Genomic DNA, 15,073 nt, shown 5'->3' on the forward strand with positions numbered 1-15,073 from the left:
CACCACAGCTCATGGCAACGCAGGATCCCTAACCTACTGAGCAAGGCCAGGCATCGAACCTGCAACCTCATGGTTCCTAGTCAGATTTGTTAACCACTGTGCCACAACAGGAACTCCTCGCCATGTGACCTTAAACAAGTCCTTTCTCTGACCTCATCTGCACACTCCCAGGCTGATTCCCGGTTGGTCTAGCCCTGTCCAGCCTACTGAAGGGAGAAGTAGCTATAAACTGTACGAGAGCCATCTCCAGCCCTTTCTGGGACACGTGTTAGAACGGACCCTGTCTCCACACAACACAGACCCACCCCGATCTAGAGCCAAGCTACCCTGTGGGCAGGTTCCTCCCCAGCAGGGGCCTCTGCTGAATTGGTGCCTTTGTGGCTGCCCCCAGGTACCTGCTCTATATTCCCACCCCCACCACCCCTGGATCGTGGTGGGTGGTACATGGCTGCTCTCCAGATCCAACTCCCCTGCAGCATCTTCTGCAACTGGCTCCTTCTGAGACATTCTCAGCCTGAAGTACTCTCAGAAAATCTGCACATTCACAAAATTCTGGGACCGTGGGGACTTGCTTCAATCCAAGATGCCTCGGTGCAGACCCGGGACCCCTCCCCTCCACTGCCTCCACCCATCTCCTACCTGCCCTCGCAGCAACCTTCTCTTGGGTGACACAGGGAACACACAGTGTTTCTAGGCGTCAAACTCCAAATGGGCAAAGCCCTTTCCTTGTCATTTGGACTCGACCACTTGCTAGCTGTGTGACCTCAGGCAAATCGCTTTTCCTAAGCCTCAGTTTTCATCTCTGTGAAATGGGGCTAAAAATTGTGCACCCCTCCCCACCCCCCAATGCGATGATGGGGACCTCTTGAGATCACACACGAAAAAGGCTCATTCATTGTAAAGATCCATCCGGAGAGTGGTTCATCTTCTTTGCATTGTTGTGAATAAGACCTCACATCGTGCTCTGGCAGGACAATGCCCGAGGCATGAGTGACCTGGAACCGCTCCTCAGATAAAAGGACGTGATAACAGTTGTCATCTTAAAATTTCCTTTCCTCCCTCTTTTATGTCTCTGGCTCCCTTTCCCACTCCTTCCCTCTCTCTTTTTCTCTTCCTCTCAGCCCTGGATCTCTGTCTCCCCGACTCGGGTCCTTTATTTGTGCCGTTGCACATAGACTCCTTATAAAGAAAATTCATTTGTTCAGGGTCACCGCATGGTTTTTCATTAAAAACAAATTACCCGCATTCAGGGAGGACATCTGGGCTTCTCGGGTCCCATTAATGACTATATTTCCAGCCTCCCCGGCCCGGTTGGGCTCCCCTTGCCTGTCACCCTGCATTCCCGGCCCCGGGAGGACAATGAGAGTGACAGTCAAGTGAAAGGGAAAACGTGAGGGATGAGGGCGAGAGGCGAGTCCCCCGAGAGGGGAAGGAAGGAAAAGTGAAAAAAATAAATAACTCAAACAGAGGGTAACAAGGGCCATTGTCTCAGCGTCTTCCAGCGAGGAGCCAGAGCAAATATTGGACGAGGGAGTCAGGGCGTGTAAGCCGAGCTGAAGCCCCGTGTAATTACACAGCCAGGCCCCAAGCCCTGAGCTCTGGACCCGACAAGATCGGGAGGGGTATGTGCTGGATTTGGGGGTGCCTACTGTGTGCAGGGACTGGGAGGATGGAGGATTTCAAGGGGAGTGACCAGGAGCTGGGACAGCACTGTCACTCCAGCTCTGTCCCAGGCAGACATTAGATGAGAGATGAGCCCGGGGGGCGGGCGTGGGGCATAGGCTTCCCCTAAAAGAGATCCCTTGACTGGGGCCTAGAAGGATGAGTCAGACACTGATAGGTGATGATGGGGCATAGGAGGGAATATACCAGAATCTGAAGTGTGGTTCCCCGGCGTTTCAGCTGGGAAGGGCTTCTCCTGGGCTGTAAAAGATCTCTGGGTCAGCAAGACCAACCATGGCTCTGAGGGAGCACCAAGGAAGCCAAGGTCTTTCCCTGGGCCCCGAGGCCATTCCCTCCCACTCTCCATGGGCACCAGGGGCTAGGTGAACTTGGGACCTGAGTTCTAGGTGCCAGGCCCAGCTGCTCCCCTGACTGGCTGTACACCCTGGCAAGACGTGGCACCTCTCTGAACTCAGTCGCTTGTCTCTGAAGTGGAGATGGACATTCCAACCTCCAAGGTGCTTTCAAATTGCAGCTAGCAGAGTTCCCCTTGTGGCTCTGTGGGTTATGAACCCACAGTATCCATGAGGATGGGGGTTTGATCCCTGGCCTCACTCAGTGGGTTAAGGATCCAGCACTGCTGTGAGCTATGGTGTAGGTCACAGATGAGGCGTGGATCCCACGTTGCTGTGGCTGTGGCTGGCAGCTGCAGCTCCGATTCAACCCCTTGCCTGGGAATTTCCATGTGCTGTAGGTGCAGCCCTAAAAAAGCAAAGCAAAACAAAACAAAAACCACTGCAACTAGGGGTGATGAGTGTGGCTCTCTTACAGACTGCCAAGCATCATGTAGGCTGGGGCAAGGCTTGTTGGTGGAATTAGCTTATGGGCAGAGGCAATGCGGTTTTATCCAAAAGCATTCTCCTTTTGGAGGACAAGAGCCAAGGCTCACTGCTCTCCCTGCCCCTGGTAGCTCCTTGCCACAGGCTTAGTTGTAGCGGTCAGTTCAGCTGAGGATGGGCAGCTAATGAAGTTTGGGGGGCGAGGGCTAGAGATGTCAGGAGATCAAACGTAGGAAAACAAAGATGGCACCAGCAGTTTCTTCTTTTTTCTTTCTTTTCTTTTCTTTTTTTTTTTTTTTTTTGCCTTTTCTAGGGCCGCTCCCATGGCACATGGAGGTTCCCAAGCTTGGGGTCGAATTGGAGCTGCAGCCACCGGCCTATACCACAGCCACAGCAACTCGGGATCCAAGCCACGTCTGCAACCTACACCACAGCTCACGGCAACACCCGATTGTTAACCCACTGAGCAAGGGCAGGGATCGAACCCGCAACCTCATGGTTCCTAGTCAGATTCGTTAACCACTGCGCGACGACGGGAACTCCCCCAGCAGTTTCAACATGGTTTTTGGAAGGACTCCAGCATGCATAGAAGCAAAAGGCATCCTAGAACCTTTATGTTCACTGTCCCTGCCCCTGAAGGGGGCATTCATCTTGCCCTCCTCACTCCGCCTTCCACCCACCAACGTGCTGCTCCCTCAACAAGCCTGAGAGTCACCTCCTCCCAGGTTCCTCCCCTGACCCGGGTGGCACCACAGAGGACTTAGGAAGCTTTAGCTCTGCCCCTGGACCCCCTATGCTTTCACGTGGATGATGGCCTTTGGTCAATTTGAGCACAACTCTGCAAAAACTGCGTCCTGCCCACTGCCCCCCAACCACCTCCCTATAGAGAAATTTTGGAGCTTTCTATGCCTGACATCCCAGTCTAGGCTGGATCCTCCTTCTCTGTGCTCTGTGCTCTGCGCTCCTGGAGTCCCTGGGCTTACCTGTTACCACACCTGACCCCATAGGCCCTACTGACTCACTCATCTGTGCTACAGACTGAGACACCTCATGTCCATGTCACAGGGACAAGGGCCATGGCTTCCCCTCACATCCCTAGGTTATGCTTGGCACATATAAATAGTCAATAAATGCTGGAAGGAAGGAAGGAAGAGAGTGAGGGGAGAGAAAAGGAAGGAAGATTCGATGAGTGGGTAGATGGACAGGATAGAAGGATGGCTGGATGGCTGGGTGGGTGGATGGATGAGTGGGTAGATGAATGGGTGGATGGATAGGTGGGTGAATGGATGGATGGCTGGATGGGTAGGTGGGTGGGTGGGTGGATGGATGGATGGATGGATGGATAGATGGATAGATGGATGGATGGATGGATGGATGGATGGATGGATGGATGGATGGATAGATGGATGGGTGGATGGATGGATACTGTGCGCTGATCAGCTCAAGGTTCCACGACTTTTTCTATTCAATATGGGTCAACAGGAGATGAGTCTCTCCCACGCCCCTCCTTCCCAGACACCCAGGCATTTTCCTAGGAAGGCTGCTCTTCACCCCACCTTACACACCATCACACATTAAATGCACTACAATTATGATGCTTTTTGCTGTAAACAAGGCTAAGTTTTATTATTTTTCTTTTGAAATTATTTGGCCACAAGTAATTAATAATATATGATTGGCTATATTTCTCAGCAATCAAGATACAGTCTAGAGAATTTTTACAAAGTGAGGAAACTTAACCTAAAAATTTGTTGTCAAAGGCAATGAAATTTTTATAAGCCCTAAATTCAACTGTTCATCAAGGTAACCTAATGTCACCACCTGTAGACATTTAACTTAACATTGATTAATGCAAATTTCCCCATTTCTTCTTTTGAATTTCAGAGGGAAAGGAGTTGCAAAATCATTGGAAATTCCAGAAACATCCTTGGGTCTTTAGCACTGGGCCTCTCTGGGACCCCGCACCCCCACTCACTGTCCCGCAGGAAGTCCAGGCTGGGATACTAATGCCCTTTCTTCAGGAACTCAAGTCTGGCTGGGGCTGAGACACACTCACAGATAATGTCATGAAAGGTAAAAGGAGAGATGACCCAAAGCAGTCAGCTGGGTCCTGAGCCCCAGCGGGCAAGTGGCTGCTATCCAGTGCTGAAGGGGCTGGTCTGAACCCTGGATCCCTGGATGCTGTGAGGTGCTACTCCTGCAGAGGGAGCCCCCCTTTCTCTTTTTAAAATCTCTTTAGGGCCACACCCACGGCCATATGGAGGTTCCCAGGCTAGGGGTCTAATTGGAGCTGTAGCTGCCGGCGTACGCCACAGCCACAGTGACACAGGATCCAAGCCACGTCTGTGACCTACACCACAGCTCACGGCAACACCAGATCCTTAACCCACTAAGTGAGGCCAGGGATTGAACCTGCATCCTCATGGATGCTAGTCAGATTCGTTTCTCCTGAGCCACCTCGGGAACTCCAGATTAGCACATTATGAGGCCCCCTTCCTTCAGCGCCACCCCTCGGAAGTGATTACCGGATTACACTTGACAGCCCAGAGCCACTGCCTTATCAGCCCCCAGCCCCAGACCTGAAAGGAAATTGCTGCCACATAGGACAGAGGTAGCAGGGCTCTAGAACCCTCCAGTTCAGCTGATGGGACCTGTAGATTAGAACCCCTTGTGCGGAAGGACCAGAAAGTCCCCTACGGAGCATCTAATCCAATCTCTTCGCCCTCTGCCTCCTGTTTTAAGAGCGAGCAGGAAGTCCCAAGAGCACATCTAGAAGTCACACGGTGAGAGACTGGCAGCTGAAATCAAAACCCAGGACTCCTAAATTCCAACAGGACTTCACAGCCCAGCATGTGAACAGCCCAGCATGTTTTCCGTTGCTGAGCCTTTGCTTCTGCAATTCTGTTCTTCCTCGGTGCTGCAAAGCACTCATAGAGCCCACGTGGAGCCTCCCCAGTATGAGCGAAGCATCACCTCAATGCAGGGTTCACACAGGGCTTTAGTCACATGCACTGTACAGATCAGGCGGCTGCAGACCCCCTCATTCTCCATCCTGTGAAGGCGCAGCACCCTCACCTCTGACTCACACTCAGATCGGGTTGGGCAGAGCCTGCCATCTGTCAAAGCTGCTGTTTGCAGCACTTCGTGCCCCAGAGATTTCCAGGGGTAGAGGCTCTGGGTCTTCTTACGCATAGACCCTCACCCAACAGTGCCCTCCAACTTCTCAGACTGGTAAACTCAGCCTTCAAGAGGCAGCTCAAATGACCTTCGCTGGGAAGTCTTCTCTGATTTGCCCCCACCCTCCCCATCGCCCTAGCAGACATAGCAGCCTCTCTCCTGCATTTTCTCAGCAGAATCCTAGATTTTAGCACTAAACGTGGCATGAAAGGATGGTTTTTTGTTTGTTTGTTTGTTTGTTGGGGTTTTTTTTGTTTTTTTTTTTAAATGCCTATCTCCCCAGCTAGACTTGTGAGTTCCCTGAGGGCAGGAGTGGTATGTGCGACGCCATACCTAGCCCAGAACAGGCACCCAGTGTCTCTCAGGAAAAGTCACAGAATGAATGAATGAACAAATGAATGGCCAGCCCACCCTGGCTGTGCCTGGCATTCCCCGGGGTCTAGTTCCTAGTGTGGCTGAGGGACTGGAGGCCACTAGAGGGCAGCAAAGGGTCAGGAACAAGCAACAGGTGTGCCCCCCCCCCCACCTCCCGCCCCCCCCCCTCCCCCCCAGAGCCCAGGCCTGGCTTTCACAGAACCTTGAAGGAAACTTGGAAAGTGCCCAGGCCACAGGACCAGCAGGAGCCCCTGGCAGCAAGAGAGAAGAAAGAGCTAAGAACAAAGGCCATTCATTCCCTAAGCAAACACTCCTGAGCCTGATGCTTGGGCCAGGGAGGCACTTGGGGACCAGTGGTCCAATCTCCCATCTGATGCTCCACTCCCCCCGCCATGTCCTCAACTGGCTTCTGCTGGTCCCTTCCCATACGTTCAGTTCTAGTTTTGAGGAAGGGTCTCTGTATGAGGCTGCAAAGGGTGTCCCTCGGACTCCCATTCTCTGGTCCCGGCCATGCCCAGGCTCAGGGAGGTCCAGAAGGCAGAAATGTCACTCCAGACCAATCCAGCAAGGCCCTGGCTGAGCTCTGTCCGAATCCACACTTTTGCCTCCCTGCTTGGTGCTGGGCCCCCCATCCTCATGCCTGCAGGCCTTTCACAGAGCAATTGATGCTCCGAGTCAGGGAAGGGCTTGCTACAGACAAAAGAACCCCCCGTCCTGCTCCCCCTCCAGACTTCCAGATCCTTCCTACCTCACATGGCTGGTGCCTCCCTAACAGCAAACCTTCATTTGCCTTAAAACCAGCAAGGCAGGTCAGCTCAGAGAGGTCACGGGGCTCATGCCTAATCACACAGCTAGTCCGTGCGGAAGCCACCCTCCTTCTGCAGCACCCTCATTTCTCCTGGGGCAATTACAGCTCTCTCTGGACCAGACCTTGCCCCTGTGCTCCTGACCGGCTTTAGCACCTGTCGGCAGAGCACCTTGTCTGGATGTCTGTTTGGTCTCCAAGAGCTGACAAGTCCAAATCCTAAACTTGCTGGCCACCGGCTTCCTCCTCAACCAGCTCCCGTCCTGTCAACCCCACTTACCCAGGCTGGGCTGGCTGGGCTCCGCTCCCACCCACACAGACCCACTCCAGTTCCTGGGCTCAGCCCCCAGCCAACCTCCTCTTCCGACGGCCAAGGATGCTCTTGTGACAACCCAGCTTAAGGCCCTCTTTGCCAGGACACCTTTCTCAAGTGGACCCACCCCAGATGCCTCTCTGTTTTCTCCAGGCCTGATGTTTAGAATCTGCCCCTACTTCTGCAGGTGACACTCCCGTTTGTCACTGTATGCTTTTCTGATTGGTTCTGATCCATGGGCTCCATGGGGTAGCAGGAGCTCAGCTGGAGAGCTTGTGATGTGATGCCAGCTGGGCCAGGCCAGCTTTAGGCAGGCCTGCTAAGCTTCTCTCCTCGCCCCCACACCCAGCGGAGACCTTTGTGTCAATAAGAGCAGCAATAATAATTACCCCTTACCTTGCACCAAATATGTCCCAGGCAAAAATTCTCAGAGGTTATATATATATTATAGCTGTCCCTCGGTATCTGCCTGGGACTGGTTCCAGGAGCCCCGCGGATACCAAAATCCACGGTGCTCAAGTTCCTTCTATAAAATGATGTGTATTTGCATATAACCGACACACATCTTCCTGTCTACTTTAAATCATCTCTTGATTACTTATAATACCTAGTACAATATAAGCGCTATGTGAAGAGTTGCTGGCACTACGCAAGTTTTGCTTTTTGGAAATTTCTGGAGTTTTTTTTTTTCCAACCATTTTCTACCCACAGTGTTGAATCCACGGATGCAGCCCCCACAGCTACAGAGCCCCAACAGTACCTGGTATGGTGCTCACTCTTAGTATCCTCATCATCCTCATTTTATAGATGAGGAAGAAAGTAGGGTCCAGAGAGGTTATGTCACTTACTCAAGTCACACAGCTAGTGAGAGGCGGGAGGGTGATTTCACACCAGGCCGTCAGGCTCCAGAGTCCCCGCTCGTAACCACCCAGCCTCCCTGCTTCACCACGGGGCTGTCACTGCGGGCCTGCAGGCAGCCCAGCTTCCTTGGCTGCATTGTTGCAGCACTGGGCTGAGGTCTGAGCCCTGGGCAGCCCAGCCTCAACCATCACCATCACCTTTTGTTTCAGCTCCTATTGCCGGGGTGCTACTATGGGTCAGGCACTCTGCCAGGAACCAGGGACACAGCGGGTCGATAAAACAGGCACAGCTTTGTGGACTGTACCACCCATAGGTACTGTGCAGGCCTGAGGGGACACCAGACGAGGAGGGAGGCAACTGCTGATGAAATTCCTTCCATTGTGCTTCGGCTCCCAAATGAAAAGAACAGGACGCTCTGAGAGCGGCGTGACGGGGTCCTGGTTGAGGTGGTGTTGTGGGCAGAATCACGCCTGCCCCGCTCCCCCCCAAAGATGTCCCTTATCCCAACCCTGGAACCTGTGACTATGTTAGGTTATAGGGCAAAAGGGAATTAAGGTTGTTAATTAGTTGACCTGCAGATAAGATTATCCCAGATAATCCGGTGAGTCAATAAATCCGAAAGGGTTTTTAGAAGTGGAAGACAAGCCAGGAGAAAGCAAACCTGAAAGATGGTGGCATGATGAAGACTCAGCATGATGCAGGGCCCCAGAGCAAGAGATATGGGGCAGCCATAAGCCGCGAAAGTTAAGGACAGGACTCCCCCCTAGGGCCCCCTAGGGCCCCTGCTGACCCCTGGACTTCAGCCCAGGAAGACCCATTTTGCGATTTGTTTTTTTTTTTTTTTTTTTTAGAGCCGCACCCGCGGCATATGGAGGTTCCCAGGCTAGGGGTCAAATCGCAACGATAGCTGCCAGCCTACACAACAGCCACAGCAATGCAGGATCCATGCCGCATCTGCAACCTACACATTTCATGGCAACTCGGCATCCTTAACCCACGGAGCAAGACCAGGGATCGAACCTGTATCCTCATGGATGCTAGCAGGATTTGTTTCCACCATGCCACAATGGGAACTCCCAGAGGACCCACTTTGGATTTCTGACCTCCAGAGCTGTAAGATGAGAAATTACTTTAAGTCCCTAGTATACGGTATCTCGTCACAGCAGCAAGAGGAAGCTAACACATATTTGGTGACAGGGAAGGCCCCTCTGAGGAGGTGAATCCCTCAGGGATGAGAGGGAGCCAGGCAGGCTGGGCCAATGGGTGGTGTAAGTGGGAGAGGGGGCTGGATGGCGAGAGGAGCCTCGGGGGCCTCTCTGTCCCCCCACCGGGGTCTGAGGGGCCCAGGGTCTGCAGACTTCCCCACTGGCCTCTGGGTCCCCTCCGCCCTCAACCTCACCTCCCACTTCTTCAAGGAAATGCGGAAACCATGAGTTAATTGAACAGTGTAACTGGATGGCATCTAGAAATAACGTCTACCCATCCATGGCAAGTAGAGCGCCCAGGACCACAGAAGCCCGCCAGTCTCCCCATCAACTAGCTGCTTATCTGCTGCAGCCCAGGGAAGGCGAACACAACATGGTCAGCAATTCCTGGCACTTTGGCCTCATAAAGCCCCTGAAGCGACATCCACTAAGGGAAGCATGGGTAGCCCGGGCTCATCTCAAAGACATTTGGTTACCTTGCTTCTTAGACTCATAAAGGGCAGTGAACGCCCCTTCCTTTCCCCCAGCCCAGAATTTTTAAGAGTTTCAAATGCCATGTCGATATTTGTTAGGTTGTGCAAATATCTTCAGGCAGGAATCAACTAGTTATACCAATCCAGACACTATGGAATCTTTGGTGCAAAACTTCTGGCATTTGCTAGGACCTGACGAAAATAAAATCTGAAAACTGTCTCCACTCTGAGCTGATGTGATGGGCCGTACTTGCTTTAGTCGACGTAACTAATCAGCAAAGGGCTTTACGGGGTTTGCGGAGCCGCGGGAACTGAATCTACAAACGCTAAGAGATTATGGAGAAGCCTTGTTTCGCAGGCGAGAAAACACCCTGGAAGCTGAAAGGGCAGACAACCCCTGATAGCGGAGTCAAATTCAAAATAAACAAGAGTGCAAGCCACCGAGCAATGAATGTGGAAAAACGTAATGTCTATTTCGTCAGGCCCCAAAGTTCAACGGCCCAAATGTATGCTGGACATGACCCCTCCTCGGTGTGTCCTAAAAGCAAACCTTATCCATGGAAGCCTTCCTGTATCAGTGAAAGAGGCAACAGCCAAATGGTTCCCCAAATGTAGGGTAGGGCAAATGGCTCAGACGATTTTGGCTTCCCTGGAGATTCACTGCCAGGCGTGGAGGGAGGACTGTCTCATAGAGTGAAACAGACCGTTGCTGTGTACCAGCCTGAGAGAGACAAAATCAGGATAAACGACTCCCCTAAAGCCTTGCTCGGCTGGCTTCTCCAAAGGCTACCAACATGCCCTTGGGGTCTGGGAAATGGTATCGCCCGCAGTCACAATGGAAGGAATGCCCCCAGGATCCAGAAGTCCCAGGGGGTAGGGATCAGAAATCTGAACAAAGCTGCAATTGCGAAACAGGTTGTGGTATATCCATGTCCTAATCCCTGGAAACTGGGAACATTATTCACAGCAAAAAGGGGTGGGGGGGGTGGGGTCTTTGTAGCTGTGATTAAGTTAAGGATCTTTTGGTTTCTTTTCTTTTCTTTTTTTTTTTTTTTTTAGAGCCTCACCCCAGGTATATGGAGGTTCCCAGTCCAGGGGTCCAATCAGAGCTACAGCTGCTGGCCTACGCCACAGTCACAGCAATGCAGGATCTGAGCTGCATCTGTGACCTACACCACAGCTCCTGGCAACGCTGGATCCTTAACCCACTGAGGGAGGCCAGGGATCGAACCTGCAACCTCATAGGTCCTAGTCAGATTCCTTTCCACTGCACCACAACGGGAACTCCCAAGTCAAGGATCTTGAAATGGGAGGATTATCTCTCATTATCTGTGTGATCACATGCAGCCTTACATGAGAGAGTTCAAGGAAGACCATCCCCCTCCCCGCCACACACACACACACACACACACACACACACACACACACACATGCGCGCGCGCGCACACACACACAAGTGCTGTGAAGATGGGGTGGAGAGAGAGTTGCAGGTGGGAGTGACGTAGTCACAAGCCGTGGAATGCAAGGAGCCACAAGGAGGTGGCAGAGGAAAGGGACGGGTCTTTCCCTAGGGCCCCCAGAGGGAGGCGCCCCTGCCAAAATGCCTGTCTTTCTCCTTACTGTGCACCCCCATCTACACAGAGTCCCAGGGGACCACACCACCCTGCTGATCCTACGGCCATCCCTATCCAGCTGCAAGGAGTCACCATCAGTTCTGCTGGGGGCTCTGCAGGGTCCTCAGCTGTTTGTATCCCAAGCCTGGAGTTGTCACGGTGGCTGGAGGGCGGGATCTGTTTGGATAAACTCGGAAAAGTTCAGCTGCTTCTCTGAACTCAGCCTCTTTGGGGTTGGCAGCAGGGAGCCAGCTCGGTGGCATTGGCTTCACCTGCCAATGTGTTCTCGGGACAGGGGCTGGGGCTCCCGCCTCTGCCTGTGCAGTCACTGTGAAGCATGTGGTGACAGACTCAAGACAGAAAGGAATGCTGAACTGGGGGACAGAAGACCCCGATTCCAGTCCTCCCACATCCAAGCTCTGCAGCCTTGAACAATTCCCTAACTTCTCTGAATCTCAGCCTCCTCCTTTTTTTTTTCTTTTTGTCTTTTTCTAGGGCCTCACCTGCAGCATATGGAGGTTCCCAGGCTAGGGGTCTAATCAGAGCTCTAGCCACCCGTCTACACCACAGCCACAGCATGCTAGTTCTGAGCCACGTTTGTGACCGACACCACAGCTCACAGCAACACCAGATCCTTAACCCACTGAGCAAGGCCAGGGATTGAACTAGCAACTTCATGGTTCCTAGTCGGATTCATTAACCACTGAGCCACTACAGGAACTCCTCAGTCTCCTTCTGACACTTGAGACCCTGCCCACCTCACAAGGCTATAACACCAGAGGTTCCTGGGGAAGCACCCTGCACTTAATAAAGTGCTCCACAAATGCAAAGGGCTGGTACCGGGTGGGCAGGGCCCCTCTCTGAAGGCTGCCCTCACTTGCTAAGGGCTGGGAAATGGAAGAGGGGTGCCGTGGGGGGAGGAGGGGGTGTGTCCCGCCGCCTCTGCTTGCCCTGAGCACGCGGTCTCCCTCTGCTCTGCCATGGCCCGTCCTGGCAGCAGCAAAGGCAAAGACTGCAGGCATGAACCTGGCAGGCCTCCCCAGCTTGGCAAGGCCCAGGGCAAGGGGACACACAGAGGCCATTTCCCATATGTCTCATATTTAAAAGTCATAAATCAAGCTAACAAACCGTTAAATGAAATATGCTCTGTCCTCCTACCTTGTTAAATAGCTCTCCGTAATAACCCAGAAGGCCAGGAGCAAATTTAGAGTTTGGGGACTCCTTGGCACCTGCGCCAGCGCTCAGCTGCATGGGGAGAGCCCACCTGAGCTCTGCTCCGCCCAGCTTCCTTTCCCACGCCCAGTTCTGCTCAGCCTCACCCTGGCCTTGAGCACAGGTGTAGACACCCAGCCTCTCTGTCCAAGCTCTGTCTGTGAAGAGCCGGTCCTCAAGCCCTGGGGTGCACACGCTGTGATATGGGCTGGGAGGAGGCTGGAAGAGGCTTGGGGCTATTGGAGCAGGACCCCCCCAGGTAGGCTAAAAGGAGGGGTATGGGCACCAGGTGGGCACCTCCATCCCCTTGGCCCTGCAGACTCCTGGGTTCATGGATGGGGGGACACTGCTCCCGCAGTGTGGGGGGCAGCTCCAGAGCAGGGTCCCTCCTGCCTGGTCTCAGGGTGGTTCATGCTGGCTCATGGCTTCTAGTCCTGGCACTGCCTCCTCCTTGCAAGGTGACTTCAGCATGTCCCAGCCCCTCTCTGATCTTTAGCCAGGTCCTGACCCCTCTGAGTTCAGACCCCCTGTGGAGACGGCAAGGGGGTTCTGAGTGACAGTCAAGGGCCCCCCTCCCATCTCTGCTGTCCTCCCAGGTGCTACCCCGGGCTGGTCTGGCCCCACCGCAGCCCCAGCTGCCGAGAAAGAGGCCAAGAGTGCAGACGTCTGCCTGATTTATTCAGGTCCACTCCTCAGAAGCGGAGAGGGCGCCAGGGCTGTTTGGGGGGATGCCCCCTGGAACCCCGGCCACTGCCTGCTGCAAATTCGCAGACAGTGCAAACTCACCAGGCACCATCCCTGTCAGCGTCGGCGCTGAGTAGCTGCCCTGTCCGGCGGGGGGGACGTGCGGAGGGTACCCGGGGAGGGTCGTGCTTGCCAAGTCGCGGCCTGAGGAATCAAAGCAACAAATCACAGGGTGAGCATCTCCACGGCCAGCTGCTCATGTCCACAGCTCCCCAGACTCTGTACATTTGTCACGTCTGGATGCTTAACGCCAGTGTGCCCCAGTCTGCATATGTGTGCACGCGTGCATGCACACACTCACACACACACAATTTCTCTCTCTCTTTCTCTCTCTCGCCCATCCCTCCAGCCAGCCAGGCCTCACTCAGCAGGAAGCAGGGATGACTCTGCCAAGCCCTGAGAAACCAGAGTTCTGGCCAGTTAGTTCCCTACACCCCCAGGTAGGGCTTGGACTTCTTCATCTCCACATCTTTGCTCCTCTTGTGTCCTCTGCACACAGACCAACACCACCTGCCTCCCAAGACCAACCCAGCTGCCTCCTTCCTCTTCTTTGATGGTCCCTGCAGTGGGCAGGGCTCTGCCGGCCTTAGATCTGTATCTGGTCCTAAGGGAATTTTTCCTCTTTGGGCCTAAAGCTTGTCATTCATTCAGTGATAGTGCAGGAAGCCCCTCCTGACACTAGACACAGTTCTGGGCTCCGGAACATGGAAGTTAAGGCCTCAGCCCTCAGGGGCAGACACTGCCATGGGTCCATGTCTACTTGCTGCAGGCTGACAGCTTCTAGAAGACAGGGTGATCCCTCATTCAGCACCCAGAAAATTGCCTCCCCCATGGAGTGTGGTACCAAGCAAGCTCTTAGTGAATAAATGCATGAACGAATGAACCAGCCAAGTGGTCTGGGTTCTAGATTATGTGGAAGAAAATCCCAAGGTAGTAGATTGCTACCAGGGAAATGTCACCGAGGTGTGTCTGCCGCTCCCGGAAAGAATGGGGCTACAGCCCTTCAAATATCGCCAGTGATGTGTATGGGCCAAGGTGCTCATACAGAAGACCAGCGATCCAGACCCTGAGCAGTCCCATCTGGTCAGTGATGCCCTACTGAGCCCTGAGGATGAGACCCCACCCTAGTGGGAGGAACTAACAGTTGCCCCTGGAAAAAAGGGATGCACCTGCTGCCAAGCGGGTTGGAAATGACGTTGCCTGGGGATGAGGGAGGGAGGGCAAAACCTTGACCTCTTCTGGACAATGAGGACCGGGGAGGCCAAAAGAGGCCCAGGGGTGTGAGGGAGCAGCCCCTGACTCTGCAGAGCCAGGCTGGGCCCCCAGAGCCTTCCCCAGGGCCCAGTGGGGCAGTGCAGGCAGGACACAGGACTTTGAATACCAGCTCCAGTAGCCAGCATGGAGAGGTGCTGGCTAGCGATGACAGGTCCCCAAGGAGAGGGACCACCTCTGACCAATGCCCACCAGAGAATCCAAGCCAGCGTGTGCCATGAGCCCACGAACATTCCTCCAGAGGAAAGAATAGCCCTTCTAGTGCCAGTCATTCAAAGACTGCCCAGTCAAGCACCCAGAGGCTGCCTCATTTCTCAAGTTCTGCTTATCTTCTAGAACCGTGCTGAGCACCAGGCAGCTGCTGCACAGCAGAATTCCTCCCTCTGTCTCTCTGCTCATCACCTCCCTGGCTTTGGACCGGGCACCCAGGTTATGACAAGCATGGCTCATGTCTCTAAACATGTTGCATTTCTACAGGAGAGCAGATGCACTGGGATTTAACTCCCGGAGTCCTTAATCCCA

The 15,073-nt window shown here is 53.7% G+C and overlaps 1 protein-coding gene across 8 annotated transcripts in view; it reads right to left on the reverse strand.

Moving 5' to 3' along the window:
- PAX5 (paired box 5) overlaps positions 1–15,073 on the reverse strand; it is a 209,789-nt gene that overhangs the window by 33,559 nt on the left and 161,157 nt on the right. For 7 of the 8 annotated variants that reach the window (XM_047767939.1, XM_047767943.1, XM_047767936.1 and 4 more), the window contains one exon: positions 13,322–13,423. The exons of the other annotated variant lie outside the window; for it this stretch is intronic. In XM_047767939.1, the coding sequence (XP_047623895.1) occupies positions 13,322–13,423 (102 nt within the window). The remainder of the gene's footprint in view (positions 1–13,321; positions 13,424–15,073) is intronic. 8 annotated transcript variants of the gene reach the window in all.

The sequence above is a fragment of the Phacochoerus africanus genome, chromosome 2, assembly GCF_016906955.1.
Source record: "Phacochoerus africanus isolate WHEZ1 chromosome 2, ROS_Pafr_v1, whole genome shotgun sequence".
NCBI classification, from domain to species: Eukaryota; Metazoa; Chordata; class Mammalia; order Artiodactyla; family Suidae; genus Phacochoerus; species Phacochoerus africanus.